The 14,453-nt window shown below is 40.1% G+C and overlaps 2 protein-coding genes across 4 annotated transcripts; both read right to left on the bottom strand.

Moving 5' to 3' along the window:
- Positions 1 to 2,258: 2,258 nt before the first annotated feature.
- Positions 2,259 to 6,802, bottom strand: LOC143484569 (uncharacterized). Of its 2 annotated transcripts, XM_076983361.1 has the most exons (11): positions 6,267 to 6,802; positions 5,784 to 5,851; positions 5,512 to 5,598; positions 5,300 to 5,398; positions 5,162 to 5,209; positions 4,995 to 5,075; positions 4,456 to 4,887; positions 3,845 to 3,955; positions 3,036 to 3,325; positions 2,642 to 2,931; positions 2,259 to 2,537 (listed from the first exon to the last, which is right to left on the bottom strand). In XM_076983361.1, the coding sequence occupies exons 1-7, from the start codon at positions 6,430 to 6,432 to the stop codon at positions 4,717 to 4,719; spliced, it is 720 nt and encodes a 239-aa protein (XP_076839476.1). In that variant the 5' UTR covers positions 6,433 to 6,802; the 3' UTR covers positions 2,259 to 2,537; positions 2,642 to 2,931; positions 3,036 to 3,325; positions 3,845 to 3,955; positions 4,456 to 4,716. The 2 variants fall into 2 exon arrangements, with proteins under 2 accessions (XP_076839476.1, XP_076839477.1); XM_076983362.1 differs by lacking the exons at positions 2,259 to 2,537; positions 2,642 to 2,931; positions 3,036 to 3,325 and adding an exon at positions 3,584 to 3,719.
- A 1,783-nt stretch (positions 6,803 to 8,585) lies between these two features.
- On the bottom strand, positions 8,586 to 13,899 carry LOC143484546 (uncharacterized). Of its 2 annotated transcripts, XM_076983329.1 has the most exons (10): positions 13,364 to 13,899; positions 12,881 to 12,948; positions 12,609 to 12,695; positions 12,397 to 12,495; positions 12,259 to 12,306; positions 12,092 to 12,172; positions 11,553 to 11,984; positions 10,942 to 11,052; positions 10,133 to 10,422; positions 8,586 to 10,028 (listed from the first exon to the last, which is right to left on the bottom strand). In XM_076983329.1, exons 1-7 carry the CDS (start codon positions 13,527 to 13,529, stop codon positions 11,814 to 11,816), a joined length of 720 nt encoding a protein of 239 aa, XP_076839444.1. In that variant the 5' UTR covers positions 13,530 to 13,899; the 3' UTR covers positions 8,586 to 10,028; positions 10,133 to 10,422; positions 10,942 to 11,052; positions 11,553 to 11,813. The 2 variants fall into 2 exon arrangements, with proteins under 2 accessions (XP_076839444.1, XP_076839445.1); XM_076983330.1 differs by lacking the exons at positions 8,586 to 10,028; positions 10,133 to 10,422 and adding an exon at positions 10,681 to 10,816.
- Positions 13,900 to 14,453: the final 554 nt, after the last annotated feature.

Below are 14,453 nucleotides of genomic sequence, written 5' to 3'. Positions count from 1 at the left end.
TGAGTTTGACAATCCTGATTTAAAGGGAGTATATGACAAAGTAACCTTTTGAGTGCTTGTGCACATATATTTGGGAATCCTCAGTGCCTACCAACCCACAAACTGTGAAGTAAGAAAGCCAGTAGTAAATTTGTGGGCAAAACATTCGAAAATGTGTTTGCCCAAAGTCAAATACATTCTATATAGATATCAGAGAACAAATAAGTGATGTTAAAATACTTAATGAATGCAAATACAGCTTTAAATAGAATGGACAAGTATGTGTGTTATTTTAGGCCATTACTTTATCAGCTCAAGCTTTTATTTTTTGCACCTTTGACGATGCAAAACCCATAAAATCCGTCAGTCATTTGACGAACCTCAAATAGACAAACCACTGTTGTAGTATCCTTGTAATGTGTAAGGGAATTTGTGATTTACCGTCTGTGACCCTCAGGCAGAACACTCTGACATTCAGTTCAATCCATTATCTGTGTGTTTGCTCCTCAGTTAGAACCTCCGTATCTCTCTCTACCTCTCACTCCCCCTGTACTTTTCCACTACCCCTAGATCCAGTCTACTGTGCCTCCTCTCCTGATAAGGAGAACACCAATCATACATATGTTTTATTAATCTTACCCAATTGTGTTGACACATCTTCTTCGTTCTGTATTTAACTACATGTATTATCATTAAACTATGGAACTCTTTCCTGACACCCGTGTGTTGTGAATCTGTTCTCCCGGGCTCGGCTACGGAACTCTGAGGGATGGACAAATTTATCATTCAAATTAGGAAACCTGATGGTTTTGGTCTATGTCCGAAAGATGACTCCAAAAGAAATAATCTTAACAATTGTTCATCGTAGTTTTGTGTTCTTATTCCATCTCTGGGTGAAATCCACTCAGGACTGACCAGTACAGGATGAAACTCGCTCTCATCTTGAATAAGAGTTATTGCATGTATTCCTCAAAAATGAGCCCCTGCTAATGATGTAATAAGAACATATATCACATATGAGATATTGTCACAATTTGTGACATAATTGTCCTTCAAAATGTATTAATGTAGATTATTTTCAAAAGTTTAGAATATTATTTTCAGAGAATAGAATACAAAACCTTTGCTTATGCACCTTACAAGACTGACTGGTTGGCCCATGAATAATTGTTTACAAGGAAAATAGTGAATCCCTCAAATTATACACTGGATACATTCAACCTAAAACATGTTAACCTGTAACTCACTAATAATGAATACATGAGTAACACTGAAGGTAAACCAGAAGACAATACGACTCCCTTGGAATAAAAAAACAAAATGATGTTGCTGATAAACATGTATGAAACAACAGGACATATTTTAATGACAATTTAAAAAACATGAGGATAACCGGAGCAGTGATGATCTGCTGTTAATAACCAAAAGTCCAATAACGGTCGAGTCTGAAATGCTGATGGTTGCCGAAGGTTATGCTGAATAGTCCACGGATGGTGATTTTGACCGGCTTTCCTTAAGGTTCCTTGCACACCGACGATTGTGATGGTACTGAAAAATCCCAAAGATCAGTTCTTGATGGCGATTAGTCCTCTGGTCTGGTCTCTGTTCTCTGGAGTGGATCATAAAGTCTCTTTATCCTGATGCGCTTCTTGTTGGCTTATTATTTTGTCCTGGTCCACAAACTGCATTATTCCTCTTGTCTTGGAAGTCTGGGTGAAGATCAGGTTGCACAGCTATCTCTGGTCTCTACTCCAGGAAGAAGCACTGGAGACCTACATGATGGAGAGTAAGAAAGAGACAGAAAAGCAAAATAAAGACCAAACATAGTTCAATGTTTTACTGAAAAAGGTGGGAGATGTGTTAGGGTTACACAAACCTACGTATGGTGATTTTGACCGGCTTTCCTTAAAGTTCCTTGCAAACTGGCGATTGTGATGGTACTAAAAAATCCCAAAGATCAGTTCTTGATGGCGATCAGTCCTCTGGTCTGGTCTCTGTTCTCTGGAGTGGATCATAAAGTCTCTTTATCCTGATGCGCTTCTTGTTAAGGCTTATTATTATGTCCTGGTCCACAAACTGCATTACTCCTCTTGTCCTGGAAGTCTGGGTGAAGATCAGGTTGCACAGCTGTCTCTGGTCTCTACTCCAGGAAGAAGCACTGGAGACCTACATGATGGAGAGTAAGAAAGAGACAGAAAAGCAAAATAAAGACCAAACATAGTTCAATGTTTTACTGAAAAAGGTGGGAGATGTGTTAGGGTTACACAAACCTACGGATGGTGATTTTGACCGGCTTTCCTTAAGGTTCCTTGCACACCGACGATTGTGATGGTACTGAAAAATCCCAAAGATCAGTTCTTGATGGCGATTAGTCCTCTGGTCTGGTCTCTGTTCTCTGGAGTGGATCATAAAGTCTCTTTATCCTGATGCGCTTCTTGTTGGCTTATTATTTTGTCCTGGTCCACAAACTGCATTATTCCTCTTGTCTTGGAAGTCTGGGTGAAGATCAGGTTGCACAGCTATCTCTGGTCTCTACTCCAGGAAGAAGCACTGGAGACCTACATGATGGAGAGTAAGAAAGAGACAGAAAAGCAAAATAAAGACCAAACATAGTTCAATGTTTTACTGAAAAAGGTGGGAGATGTGTTAGGGTTACACAAACCTACGTATGGTGATTTTGACCGGCTTTCCTTAAAGTTCCTTGCAAACTGGCGATTGTGATGGTACTAAAAAATCCCAAAGATCAGTTCTTGATGGCGATCAGTCCTCTGGTCTGGTCTCTGTTCTCTGGAGTGGATCATAAAGTCTCTTTATCCTGATGCGCTTCTTGTTAAGGCTTATTATTATGTCCTGGTCCACAAACTGCATTACTCCTCTTGTCCTGGAAGTCTGGGTGAAGATCAGGTTGCACAGCTATCTCTGGTCTCTACTCCAGGAAGAAGCACTGGAGAACTACATGATGGAGAGTAAGAAAGAGACAGAAAAGCAAAATAAAGACCAAACATAGTTCAATGTTTTACTGAAAAAGGTGGGAGATGTGTTAGGGTTACACAAACCTATGGATGGTGATTTTGACCGGCTTTCCTTAAAGTTCCTTGCAAACTGGCGATTGTGATGGTACTAAAAAATCCCAAAGATCAGTTCTTGATGGCGATCAGTCCTCTGGTCTGGTCTCTGTTCTCTGGAGTGGATCATAAAGTCTCTTTATCCTGATGCGCTTCTTGTTAAGGCTTATTATTATGTCCTGGTCCACAAACTGCATTACTCCTCTTGTCCTGGAAGTCTGGGTGAAGATCAGGTTGCACAGCTGTCTCTGGTCTCTACTCCAGGAAGAAGCACTGGAGACCTACATGATGGAGAGTAAGAAAGAGACAGAAAAGCAAAATAAAGACCAAACATAGTTCAATGTTTTACTGAAAAAGGTGGGAGATGTGTTAGGGTTACACAAACCTACGGATGGTGATTTTGACCGGCTTTCCTTAAAATTCCTTGCAAACTGGCGATTGTGATGGTACTAAAAAATCCCAAAGATCAGTTCTTGATGGCGATCAGTCCTCTGGTCTGGTCTCTGTTCTCTGGAGTGGATCATAAAGTCTCTTTATCCTGATGCGCTTCTTGTTAAGGCTTATTATTTTGTCCTGGTCCACAAACTGCATTATTCCTCTTGTCTTGGAAGTCTGGGTGAAGATCAGGTTGCACAGCTGTCTCTGGTCTCTACTCCAGGAAGAAGCACTGGAGACCTACATGATGGAGAGTAAGAAAGGGACAGAAAAGCAAAATAAAGGCTGTGATGGGGTCAGAGACCTGACCCATCACCTGGACTGTGTGTATGTGTATGTATATATATGCAAGAGGAATAACTCACTAGAGGTCCTTCGTCCTCAGGGGAGGAGAGCCGTCTTCCAGGGCTTCCCTGGTGCTGGCCGGTAGAGCCCACGGTCATCGGCAGAATGGGGGGAGGCAGGTCCTACTGAACCTGTAGGAGGAGGACAGGAAAAGTTGTAATCATGCTGAATGTGATGTACAGCAAACAATAGCATACAGTCATGTTTGTGTATGTTGTACGTGTTTCAACGGCGACGTATGTAGTCCTGCTCCAATGTAGGTGGTAGAGTCTAACAAGGTTGGGGGCGGGGCTACTCATTTAAATGATGAGCATAGGATCTTTCAAGGCAGAACTTCCCGGGGGTAGCGAGTGTGGCCAGACATGCCACTAAGCTTTTACTGCACAGTTTTACCAATGTTTTATCCGGTGTAAAGGACTATGTTCACGTGTGTGCTGCACAAATTCAAAAATCAAATCATGGGTGAAGTCTATTGTTGGAGTCAAGCCTGATATTTTCGGGGGAAACCCTGGCCTCTTCAGTGTATGCATTGTTGTGAAGCCGCATCCACCCCCAAGGCATCTCCACAAAGACCAAACATAGTTCAATGTTTTACTGAAAAATGTGGGAGATGTGTTAGGGTTACACAAACCTCAAAAGATGAAACATTAAACAGAGTGTTAGGGGCAAAGAGAAGAAGGGCCAGATGCACAATGCCCCAGGTGTGTGATCAGTCCATGTGAGTCCCAACAGTCCAACATCTAGTCCTCATGTTGTTATGGCGAAAACCGACTTCATCTGAAAAACACACAAATGCATACAAACATTAGTTTTTATGTGGAAAAGTAAAACACATGATACATAGTGAGATCAGAACTTTGTATAAGGATCTATTAAAATGCTGTGTAGGTGATTAAAAGCCTGGAGGTGGGCGTGGAGGGGGTCCTCTTGGTGGGTCTGGACTGGTGGAGAAAACAGCAGGGTCCGGTGTCTCCAGGGTCTGGGTGTGATTAGACTCATGTAACCTGAAAAGGCCATCTGAATCGATGGAGACACCCTTATACGTCACAGAAACTTCTTTTTGCTGAAAAACACAAATAGAGTAAACATAAGTAAAGATGCCTTTAGAAATCATTTTCTAAATACCCCATAAATAAGTCTAAATGTAATTAGGTATGAGGATGCACTAACCAAAAAAATATTCTGCACTGATGACGTTGTGGACTGGGTGCACAGGTATATTGTTGCTTCTGTGATGCTGGTTTCGTTGCGCTGAATTAACAGAGGACATGCTGATGAGTGTGATTAAGAACGAGACAAGCTAGTTTAAAATGCATTTAGCCAAGACTCTTACTTACCTTGATCCAGGCCACGGCTTTAGCGTTGCCACAGTAGTGGAGGGCGAGCTACAAATGCATAGAAAATGTTAGGTTGAAGGACATCAACTGTGGCAAGTCCATTCTCACTGAAACTGAGAACCTGTTCCCATGACTCACCTCTGCATCTATGTTGTAAAATACATTGTTGAGCACCCAGCAGTGCTCACTCTCCAGCCCCCTGTAGGCAGATTTGTGCTGGAGCGTCACCTCCACCACCTGCAAGCATGCAGAAAAAAAACTTTACCATTGAAATGGACGAAGCTCTTATAAACTACTTATACTTATATCTGCCAAAAAGCCAGTGATACACATTAAAAACTCAAGGGAACCTTTGTAGCTGACGAAAACGTCTGTGAGAAGGTGAAGGCATACACCCTGTGTGCTCTGTGCAAAGCTTGCTGAGCATGATGCCTCGACTGTGGAGAGAACCAAAAACTTGTTATTTTGCGAGACAAATATATGTGCAAAACCAGCATTTTACAATAATTGTGACCAGAGCCTCGCAAAAATAAACAATGGATGCTAGTAGTTCTGCACACAAATTTCCATAAACAAAATGAATCTGGCTAAGAGAATATCCACAAAGTAAATAGCCAGCTACCTCTCGGATCGGGGAATGGGGCATTTCAAAGATGTCCTCATCCATTGGAAGAGTCTCCCCATCATGTCCTAAGGAAGATGTTAAAACAACACTCAAATGGTTTTTTTGAATGTGGCTTGATACAACCTAGTTAAAGATTAGCCGTTTAAGGGTAGCTATTTTAGTTAGCGCTAGCTAACATGCTAAGTTTTGTTAATCAAGAAATCCGTTGTCATAGGAAACAACGCTTTTGAACAACTTTAGCTTATATATGGTAATGAAATAGATTGGGTCCGATGGAAAAGAAACGTCTTTTTATATCCGTGACACCTTCAGCAAATCAAATCAAATAAAATAAAATCAAATCAAATCAATTTGAAAAGCGCTATACAAATATATTTGGTTTGTTTTGATTTGATTTGCTGAAGGTGAAGTTACAACGACTGTAGCGTAGAATCCAAATGGATGGATAAGATAGTAAACTTTAGTAGCTCCCTAATTTACCGTGGCAGGGGTCGGCATGAGTTCCAGCTTCGACCTGCGTCCGCTGGCGATCTCGGACCCACCACCTGTAAACTAGAAAAGATGAAACAGCAGCGGCCGAAACTCCAGTGGCACAAAGGACCACTGGTCGCAAACCAATGCCAAGTAAAGGCAGGCGAAACATCATTTAAAACAGATTAAAGATATTAATTCCAGATATTAACTCGTTATTATTAATAATAATATTAATTAAGTTCGTTAAATATATTAATTCGATATATTAATATGCTGAATATATTAAATGGAGATTAATTTTTCAAGATATTATTTTGTAGAAGATATTTGTTGATTTTTGCCAGAGCAAATGCAACAGCGTCTTGTCTCATAGGGGGGTCGGTAAACGACTGAGGGATTTTACAGCTTGTGTTCATGGAACCTCTTTCACCTTGGTGATCTACGTTTATGTCCAAACATGTTTTTAGCGTGACTACGATGTGCAGAAACGCACTTAGCAACGTAACGGGGCGAAAGGCAAATGCTAGCAAAAGAATGACTTGTTGCAGAGTAAAAACGAAAATTACCCATAATACATTGTATTTTTATTTAAGGCTAATTTGCTCAAATGTTTTTATTGTTATTATATTTATTTATATAATTACTCTTTTTATAGGATCATTATTTAAAGCAGGGGTGTCAAACATACGGCCCGCCAGGGGGTTCAGTCCAGCCCGCGGAATAAACCTGGATTATTAAAGAAGAATAAACTCCATTTTATTTAAAATATGCGGTTCCTATAATGTCCGCTAGGGGCATGTTTTAGTCAGTTCTATCGCTTTACTGTACCTGCTTTTTCTGTTGACCCTGGTTACCTCTTAAGTGAAATGTCTTTGTCAAAAAAGAGAAAAGTGGACACAGAGTGTCGGATTTTTCAAGAAAAATGGAAAGTTCATGTGTTCAGAATTGCTTGCCAGATGTGGAAAATGTCACTGTGATCAGTTTTTATGCATAATGTACTTAAATAAATGTTTAACTGAGTAAAAGTGTTGTTGAAATTGCACATACTTTTCTTAAAAAGTAAAAAGTAAAAGTAGAAAGTTGTTCATAATATATGTGGTAAAAGGACAATTCATTTCATATAACGACTATTATAATTTGCTTCTTTGCACTAATACAATGAAAAAAAAGTTGACTTATTATTAGTTGGACTCAAGTCTGAAATTTGAGCTTCAGATAAATTCTGTTGTGAGGGCAAGTTTCTTTCAACTGCGCCTCCTTACCAAAGTAAAAGCTTTTCTGAACAATAATGACCTTGAAAAAGCAATCCATGCCTTCGTTAGTTCACATCTGGATTATTGCAATGCACTGTACATTGGACTAAGTCAAGCATCGCTCCATGGCCTGCATTTGGTTCAGAATGCAGCTGCCCGGTTTCTTACCAACACTCGCGAGCACGATCATATTACTCCTGTTCTTTACTCTCTTCACTGGCTCCCAGTAAAATTTAGAATTCAGTTTAAAATCCTGTTGTTTGTTTTCTGTGCAGTCCATGGACTTGCACCTCCCTACATATGTGACATTTTAAAGTTACATCAGCCTGGCAGAGATCTTCGTTCAGGTGGACAATATCTACTGGAGGTTCCACGGTCTAGGTGTAAGCAGTGGGGTGATAGGTCTTTCGCGGTAGCAGGTCCTAAATTGTGGAATGCATTGCCTACTGTTCTACGTTCCATCACTGATCTACCAATATTTAAAGCCAAACTTAAAACATACTTATTTAGGATGAGTTTCAACATCTAATTATTTGCAAATGGTAACATTACCAACTGCACACAGACAAAATCTTTAAGACCATACTCATTTATTGTTGATTCTATTGTATACAACGCTTTGGTCAACTTTGGTTGTGTAATGAGCTATATAAATAACTGATGATTGATTGATTATTATTAGTTCCATGTAATTTTTTGTAATGAGTTTACTAGTCTGGCCCCCTTGAGGTTCGATTAAGTTGTATTCGGCCCCCAGACCAAAATGAGTTTGACAATCCTGATTTAAAGGGAGTATATGACAAAGTAACCTTTTGAGTGCTTGTGCACATATATTTGGGAATCCTCAGTGCCTACCAACCCACAAACTGTGAAGTAAGAAAGCCAGTAGTAAATTTGTGGGCAAAACATTCGAAAATGTGTTTGCCCAAAGTCAAATACATTCTATATAGATATCAGAGAACAAATAAGTGATGTTAAAATACTTAATGAATGCAAATACAGCTTTAAATAGAATGGACAAGTATGTGTGTTATTTTAGGCCATTACTTTATCAGTTCAAGCTTTTATTTTTTGCACCTTTGACGATGCAAAACCCATAAAATCCGTCAGTCATTTGACGAACCTCAAATAGACAAACCACTGTTGTAGTATCCTTGTAATGTGTAGGGGGATTTGTGATTTACCGTCTGTGACCCTCAGGCAGAACACTCTGACATTCAGTTCAATCCATTATCTGTGTGTTTGCTCCTCAGTTAGAACCTCCGTATCTCTCTCTACCTCTCACTCCCCCTGTACTTTTCCACTACCCCTAGATCCAGTCTACTGTGCCTCCTCTCCTGATAAGGAGAACACCAATCATACATATGTTTTATTAATCTTACCCAATTGTGTTGACACATCTTCTTCGTTCTGTATTTAACTACATGTATTATCATTAAACTATGGAACTCTTTCCTGACACCCGTGTGTTGTGAATCTGTTCTCCCGGGCTCGGCTACGGAACTCTGAGGGATGGACAAATTTATCATTCAAATTAGGAAACCTGATGGTTTTGGTCTATGTCCGAAAGATGACTCCAAAAGAAATAATCTTAACAATTGTTCATCGTAGTTTTGTGTTCTTATTCCATCTCTGGGTGAAATCCACTCAGGACTGACCAGTACAGGATGAAACTCGCTCTCATCTTGAATAAGAGTTATTGCATGTATTCCTCAAACATGAGCCCCTGCTAATGATGTAATAAGAACATATATCACATATGAGATATTGTCACAATTTGTGACATAATTGTCCTTCAAAATGTATTAATGTAGATTATTTTCAAAAGTTTAGAATATTATTTTCAGAGAATAGAATACAAAACCTTTGCTTATGCACCTTACAAGACTGACTGGTTGGCCCATGAATAATTGTTTACAAGGAAAATAGTGAATCCCTCAAATTATACACTGGATACATTCAACCTAAAACATGTTAACCTGTAACTCACTAATAATGAATACATGAGTAACACTGAAGGTAAACCAGAAGACAATACGACTCCCTTGGAATAAAAAAACAAAATGATGTTGCTGATAAACATGTATGAAACAACAGGACATATTTTAATGACAATTTAAAAAACATGAGGATAACCGGAGCAGTGATGATCTGCTGTTAATAACCAAAAGTCCAATAACGGTCGAGTCTGAAATGCTGATGGTTGCCGAAGGTTATGCTGAATAGTCCACGGATGGTGATTTTGACCGGCTTTCCTTAAGGTTCCTTGCACACCGACGATTGTGATGGTACTGAAAAATCCCAAAGATCAGTTCTTGATGGCGATTAGTCCTCTGGTCTGGTCTCTGTTCTCTGGAGTGGATCATAAAGTCTCTTTATCCTGATGCGCTTCTTGTTGGCTTATTATTTTGTCCTGGTCCACAAACTGCATTATTCCTCTTGTCTTGGAAGTCTGGGTGAAGATCAGGTTGCACAGCTATCTCTGGTCTCTACTCCAGGAAGAAGCACTGGAGACCTACATGATGGAGAGTAAGAAAGAGACAGAAAAGCAAAATAAAGACCAAACATAGTTCAATGTTTTACTGAAAAAGGTGGGAGATGTGTTAGGGTTACACAAACCTACGTATGGTGATTTTGACCGGCTTTCCTTAAAGTTCCTTGCAAACTGGCGATTGTGATGGTACTAAAAAATCCCAAAGATCAGTTCTTGATGGCGATCAGTCCTCTGGTCTGGTCTCTGTTCTCTGGAGTGGATCATAAAGTCTCTTTATCCTGATGCGCTTCTTGTTAAGGCTTATTATTATGTCCTGGTCCACAAACTGCATTACTCCTCTTGTCCTGGAAGTCTGGGTGAAGATCAGGTTGCACAGCTGTCTCTGGTCTCTACTCCAGGAAGAAGCACTGGAGACCTACATGATGGAGAGTAAGAAAGAGACAGAAAAGCAAAATAAAGACCAAACATAGTTCAATGTTTTACTGAAAAAGGTGGGAGATGTGTTAGGGTTACACAAACCTACGGATGGTGATTTTGACCGGCTTTCCTTAAAATTCCTTGCAAACTGGCGATTGTGATGGTACTAAAAAATCCCAAAGATCAGTTCTTGATGGCGATCAGTCCTCTGGTCTGGTCTCTGTTCTCTGGAGTGGATCATAAAGTCTCTTTATCCTGATGCGCTTCTTGTTAAGGCTTATTATTTTGTCCTGGTCCACAAACTGCATTATTCCTCTTGTCTTGGAAGTCTGGGTGAAGATCAGGTTGCACAGCTGTCTCTGGTCTCTACTCCAGGAAGAAGCACTGGAGACCTACATGATGGAGAGTAAGAAAGGGACAGAAAAGCAAAATAAAGGCTGTGATGGGGTCAGAGACCTGACCCATCACCTGGACTGTGTGTATGTGTATGTATATATATGCAAGAGGAATAACTCACTAGAGGTCCTTCGTCCTCAGGGGAGGAGAGCCGTCTTCCAGGGCTTCCCTGGTGCTGGCCGGTAGAGCCCACGGTCATCGGCAGAATGGGGGGAGGCAGGTCCTACTGAACCTGTAGGAGGAGGACAGGAAAAGTTGTAATCATGCTGAATGTGATGTACAGCAAACAATAGCATACAGTCATGTTTGTGTATGTTGTACGTGTTTCAACGGCGACGTATGTAGTCCTGCTCCAATGTAGGTGGTAGAGTCTAACAAGGTTGGGGGCGGGGCTACTCATTTAAATGATGAGCATAGGATCTTTCAAGGCAGAACTTCCCGGGGGTAGCGAGTGTGGCCAGACATGCCACTAAGCTTTTACTGCACAGTTTTACCAATGTTTTATCCGGTGTAAAGGACTATGTTCACGTGTGTGCTGCACAAATTCAAAAATCAAATCATGGGTGAAGTCTATTGTTGGAGTCAAGCCTGATATTTTCGGGGGAAACCCTGGCCTCTTCAGTGTATGCATTGTTGTGAAGCCGCATCCACCCCCAAGGCATCTCCACAAAGACCAAACATAGTTCAATGTTTTACTGAAAAATGTGGGAGATGTGTTAGGGTTACACAAACCTCAAAAGATGAAACATTAAACAGAGTGTTAGGGGCAAAGAGAAGAAGGGCCAGATGCACAATGCCCCAGGTGTGTGATCAGTCCATGTGAGTCCCAACAGTCCAACATCTAGTCCTCATGTTGTTATGGCGAAAACCGACTTCATCTGAAAAACACACAAATGCATACAAACATTAGTTTTTATGTGGAAAAGTAAAACACATGATACATAGTGAGATCAGAACTTTGTATAAGGATCTATTAAAATGCTGTGTAGGTGATTAAAAGCCTGGAGGTGGGCGTGGAGGGGGTCCTCTTGGTGGGTCTGGACTGGTGGAGAAAACAGCAGGGTCCGGTGTCTCCAGGGTCTGGGTGTGATTAGACTCATGTAACCTGAAAAGGCCATCTGAATCGATGGAGACACCCTTATACGTCACAGAAACTTCTTTTTGCTGAAAAACACAAATAGAGTAAACATAAGTAAAGATGCCTTTAGAAATCATTTTCTAAATACCCCATAAATAAGTCTAAATGTAATTAGGTATGAGGATGCACTAACCAAAAAAATATTCTGCACTGATGACGTTGTGGACTGGGTGCACAGGTATATTGTTGCTTCTGTGATGCTGGTTTCGTTGCGCTGAATTAACAGAGGACATGCTGATGAGTGTGATTAAGAACGAGACAAGCTAGTTTAAAATGCATTTAGCCAAGACTCTTACTTACCTTGATCCAGGCCACGGCTTTAGCGTTGCCACAGTAGTGGAGGGCGAGCTACAAATGCATAGAAAATGTTAGGTTGAAGGACATCAACTGTGGCAAGTCCATTCTCACTGAAACTGAGAACCTGTTCCCATGACTCACCTCTGCATCTATGTTGTAAAATACATTGTTGAGCACCCAGCAGTGCTCACTCTCCAGCCCCCTGTAGGCAGATTTGTGCTGGAGCGTCACCTCCACCACCTGCAAGCATGCAGAAAAAAAACTTTACCATTGAAATGGACGAAGCTCTTATAAACTACTTATACTTATATCTGCCAAAAAGCCAGTGATACACATTAAAAACTCAAGGGAACCTTTGTAGCTGACGAAAACGTCTGTGAGAAGGTGAAGGCATACACCCTGTGTGCTCTGTGCAAAGCTTGCTGAGCATGATGCCTCGACTGTGGAGAGAACCAAAAACTTGTTATTTTGCGAGACAAATATATGTGCAAAACCAGCATTTTACAATAATTGTGACCAGAGCCTCGCAAAAATAAACAATGGATGCTAGTAGTTCTGCACACAAATTTCCATAAACAAAATGAATCTGGCTAAGAGAATATCCACAAAGTAAATAGCCAGCTACCTCTCGGATCGGGGAATGGGGCATTTCAAAGATGTCCTCATCCATTGGAAGAGTCTCCCCATCATGTCCTAAGGAAGATGTTAAAACAACACTCAAATGGTTTTTTTGAATGTGGCTTGATACAACCTAGTTAAAGATTAGCCGTTTAAGGGTAGCTATTTTAGTTAGCGCTAGCTAACATGCTAAGTTTTGTTAATCAAGAAATCCGTTGTCATAGGAAACAACGCTTTTGAACAACTTTAGCTTATATATGGTAATGAAATAGATTGGGTCCGATGGAAAAGAAACGTCTTTTTATATCCGTGACACCTTCAGCAAATCAAATCAAATAAAATAAAATCAAATCAAATCAATTTGAAAAGCGCTATACAAATATATTTGGTTTGTTTTGATTTGATTTGCTGAAGGTGAAGTTACAACGACTGTAGCGTAGAATCCAAATGGATGGATAAGATAGTAAACTTTAGTAGCTCCCTAATTTACCGTGGCAGGGGTCGGCATGAGTTCCAGCTTCGACCTGCGTCCGCTGGCGATCTCGGACCCACCACCTGTAAACTAGAAAAGATGAAACAGCAGCGGCCGAAACTCCAGTGGCACAAAGGACCACTGGTCGCAAACCAATGCCAAGTAAAGGCAGGCGAAACATCATTTAAAACAGATTAAAGATATTAATTCCAGATATTAACTCGTTATTATTAATAATAATATTAATTAAGTTCGTTAAATATATTAATTCGATATATTAATATGCTGAATATATTAAATGGAGATTAATTTTTCAAGATATTATTTTGTAGAAGATATTTGTTGATTTTTGCCAGAGCAAATGCAACAGCGTCTTGTCTCATAGGGGGGTCGGTAAACGACTGAGGGATTTTACAGCTTGTGTTCATGGAACCTCTTTCACCTTGGTGATCTACGTTTATGTCCAAACATGTTTTTAGCGTGACTACGATGTGCAGAAACGCACTTAGCAACGTAACGGGGCGAAAGGCAAATGCTAGCAAAAGAATGACTTGTTGCAGAGTAAAAACGAAAATTACCCATAATACATTGTATTTTTATTTAAGGCTAATTTGCTCAAATGTTTTTATTGTTATTATATTTATTTATATAATTACTCTTTTTATAGGATCATTATTTAAAGCAGGGGTGTCAAACATACGGCCCGCCAGGGGGTTCAGTCCAGCCCGCGGAATAAACCTGGATTATTAAAGAAGAATAAACTCCATTTTATTTAAAATATGCGGTTCCTATAATGTCCGCTAGGGGCATGTTTTAGTCAGTTCTATCGCTTTACTGTACCTGCTTTTTCTGTTGACCCTGGTTACCTCTTAAGTGAAATGTCTTTGTCAAAAAAGAGAAAAGTGGACACAGAGTGTCGGATTTTTCAAGAAAAATGGAAAGTTCATGTGTTCAGAATTGCTTGCCAGATGTGGAAAATGTCACTGTGATCAGTTTTTATGCATAATGTACTTAAATAAATGTTTAACTGAGTAAAAGTGTTGTTGAAATTGCACATACTTTTCTTAAAAAGTAAAAAGTAAAAGTAGAAAGTTGTTCATAATATATG

The sequence above is a fragment of the Brachyhypopomus gauderio genome, chromosome 20 (genome assembly GCF_052324685.1).
Source record: "Brachyhypopomus gauderio isolate BG-103 chromosome 20, BGAUD_0.2, whole genome shotgun sequence".
NCBI classification, from domain to species: Eukaryota; Metazoa; Chordata; class Actinopteri; order Gymnotiformes; family Hypopomidae; genus Brachyhypopomus; species Brachyhypopomus gauderio.
The sequence above is the reverse complement of the archived record's forward strand: the minus strand, read 5'-3'. Positions and strand labels throughout refer to the sequence as shown.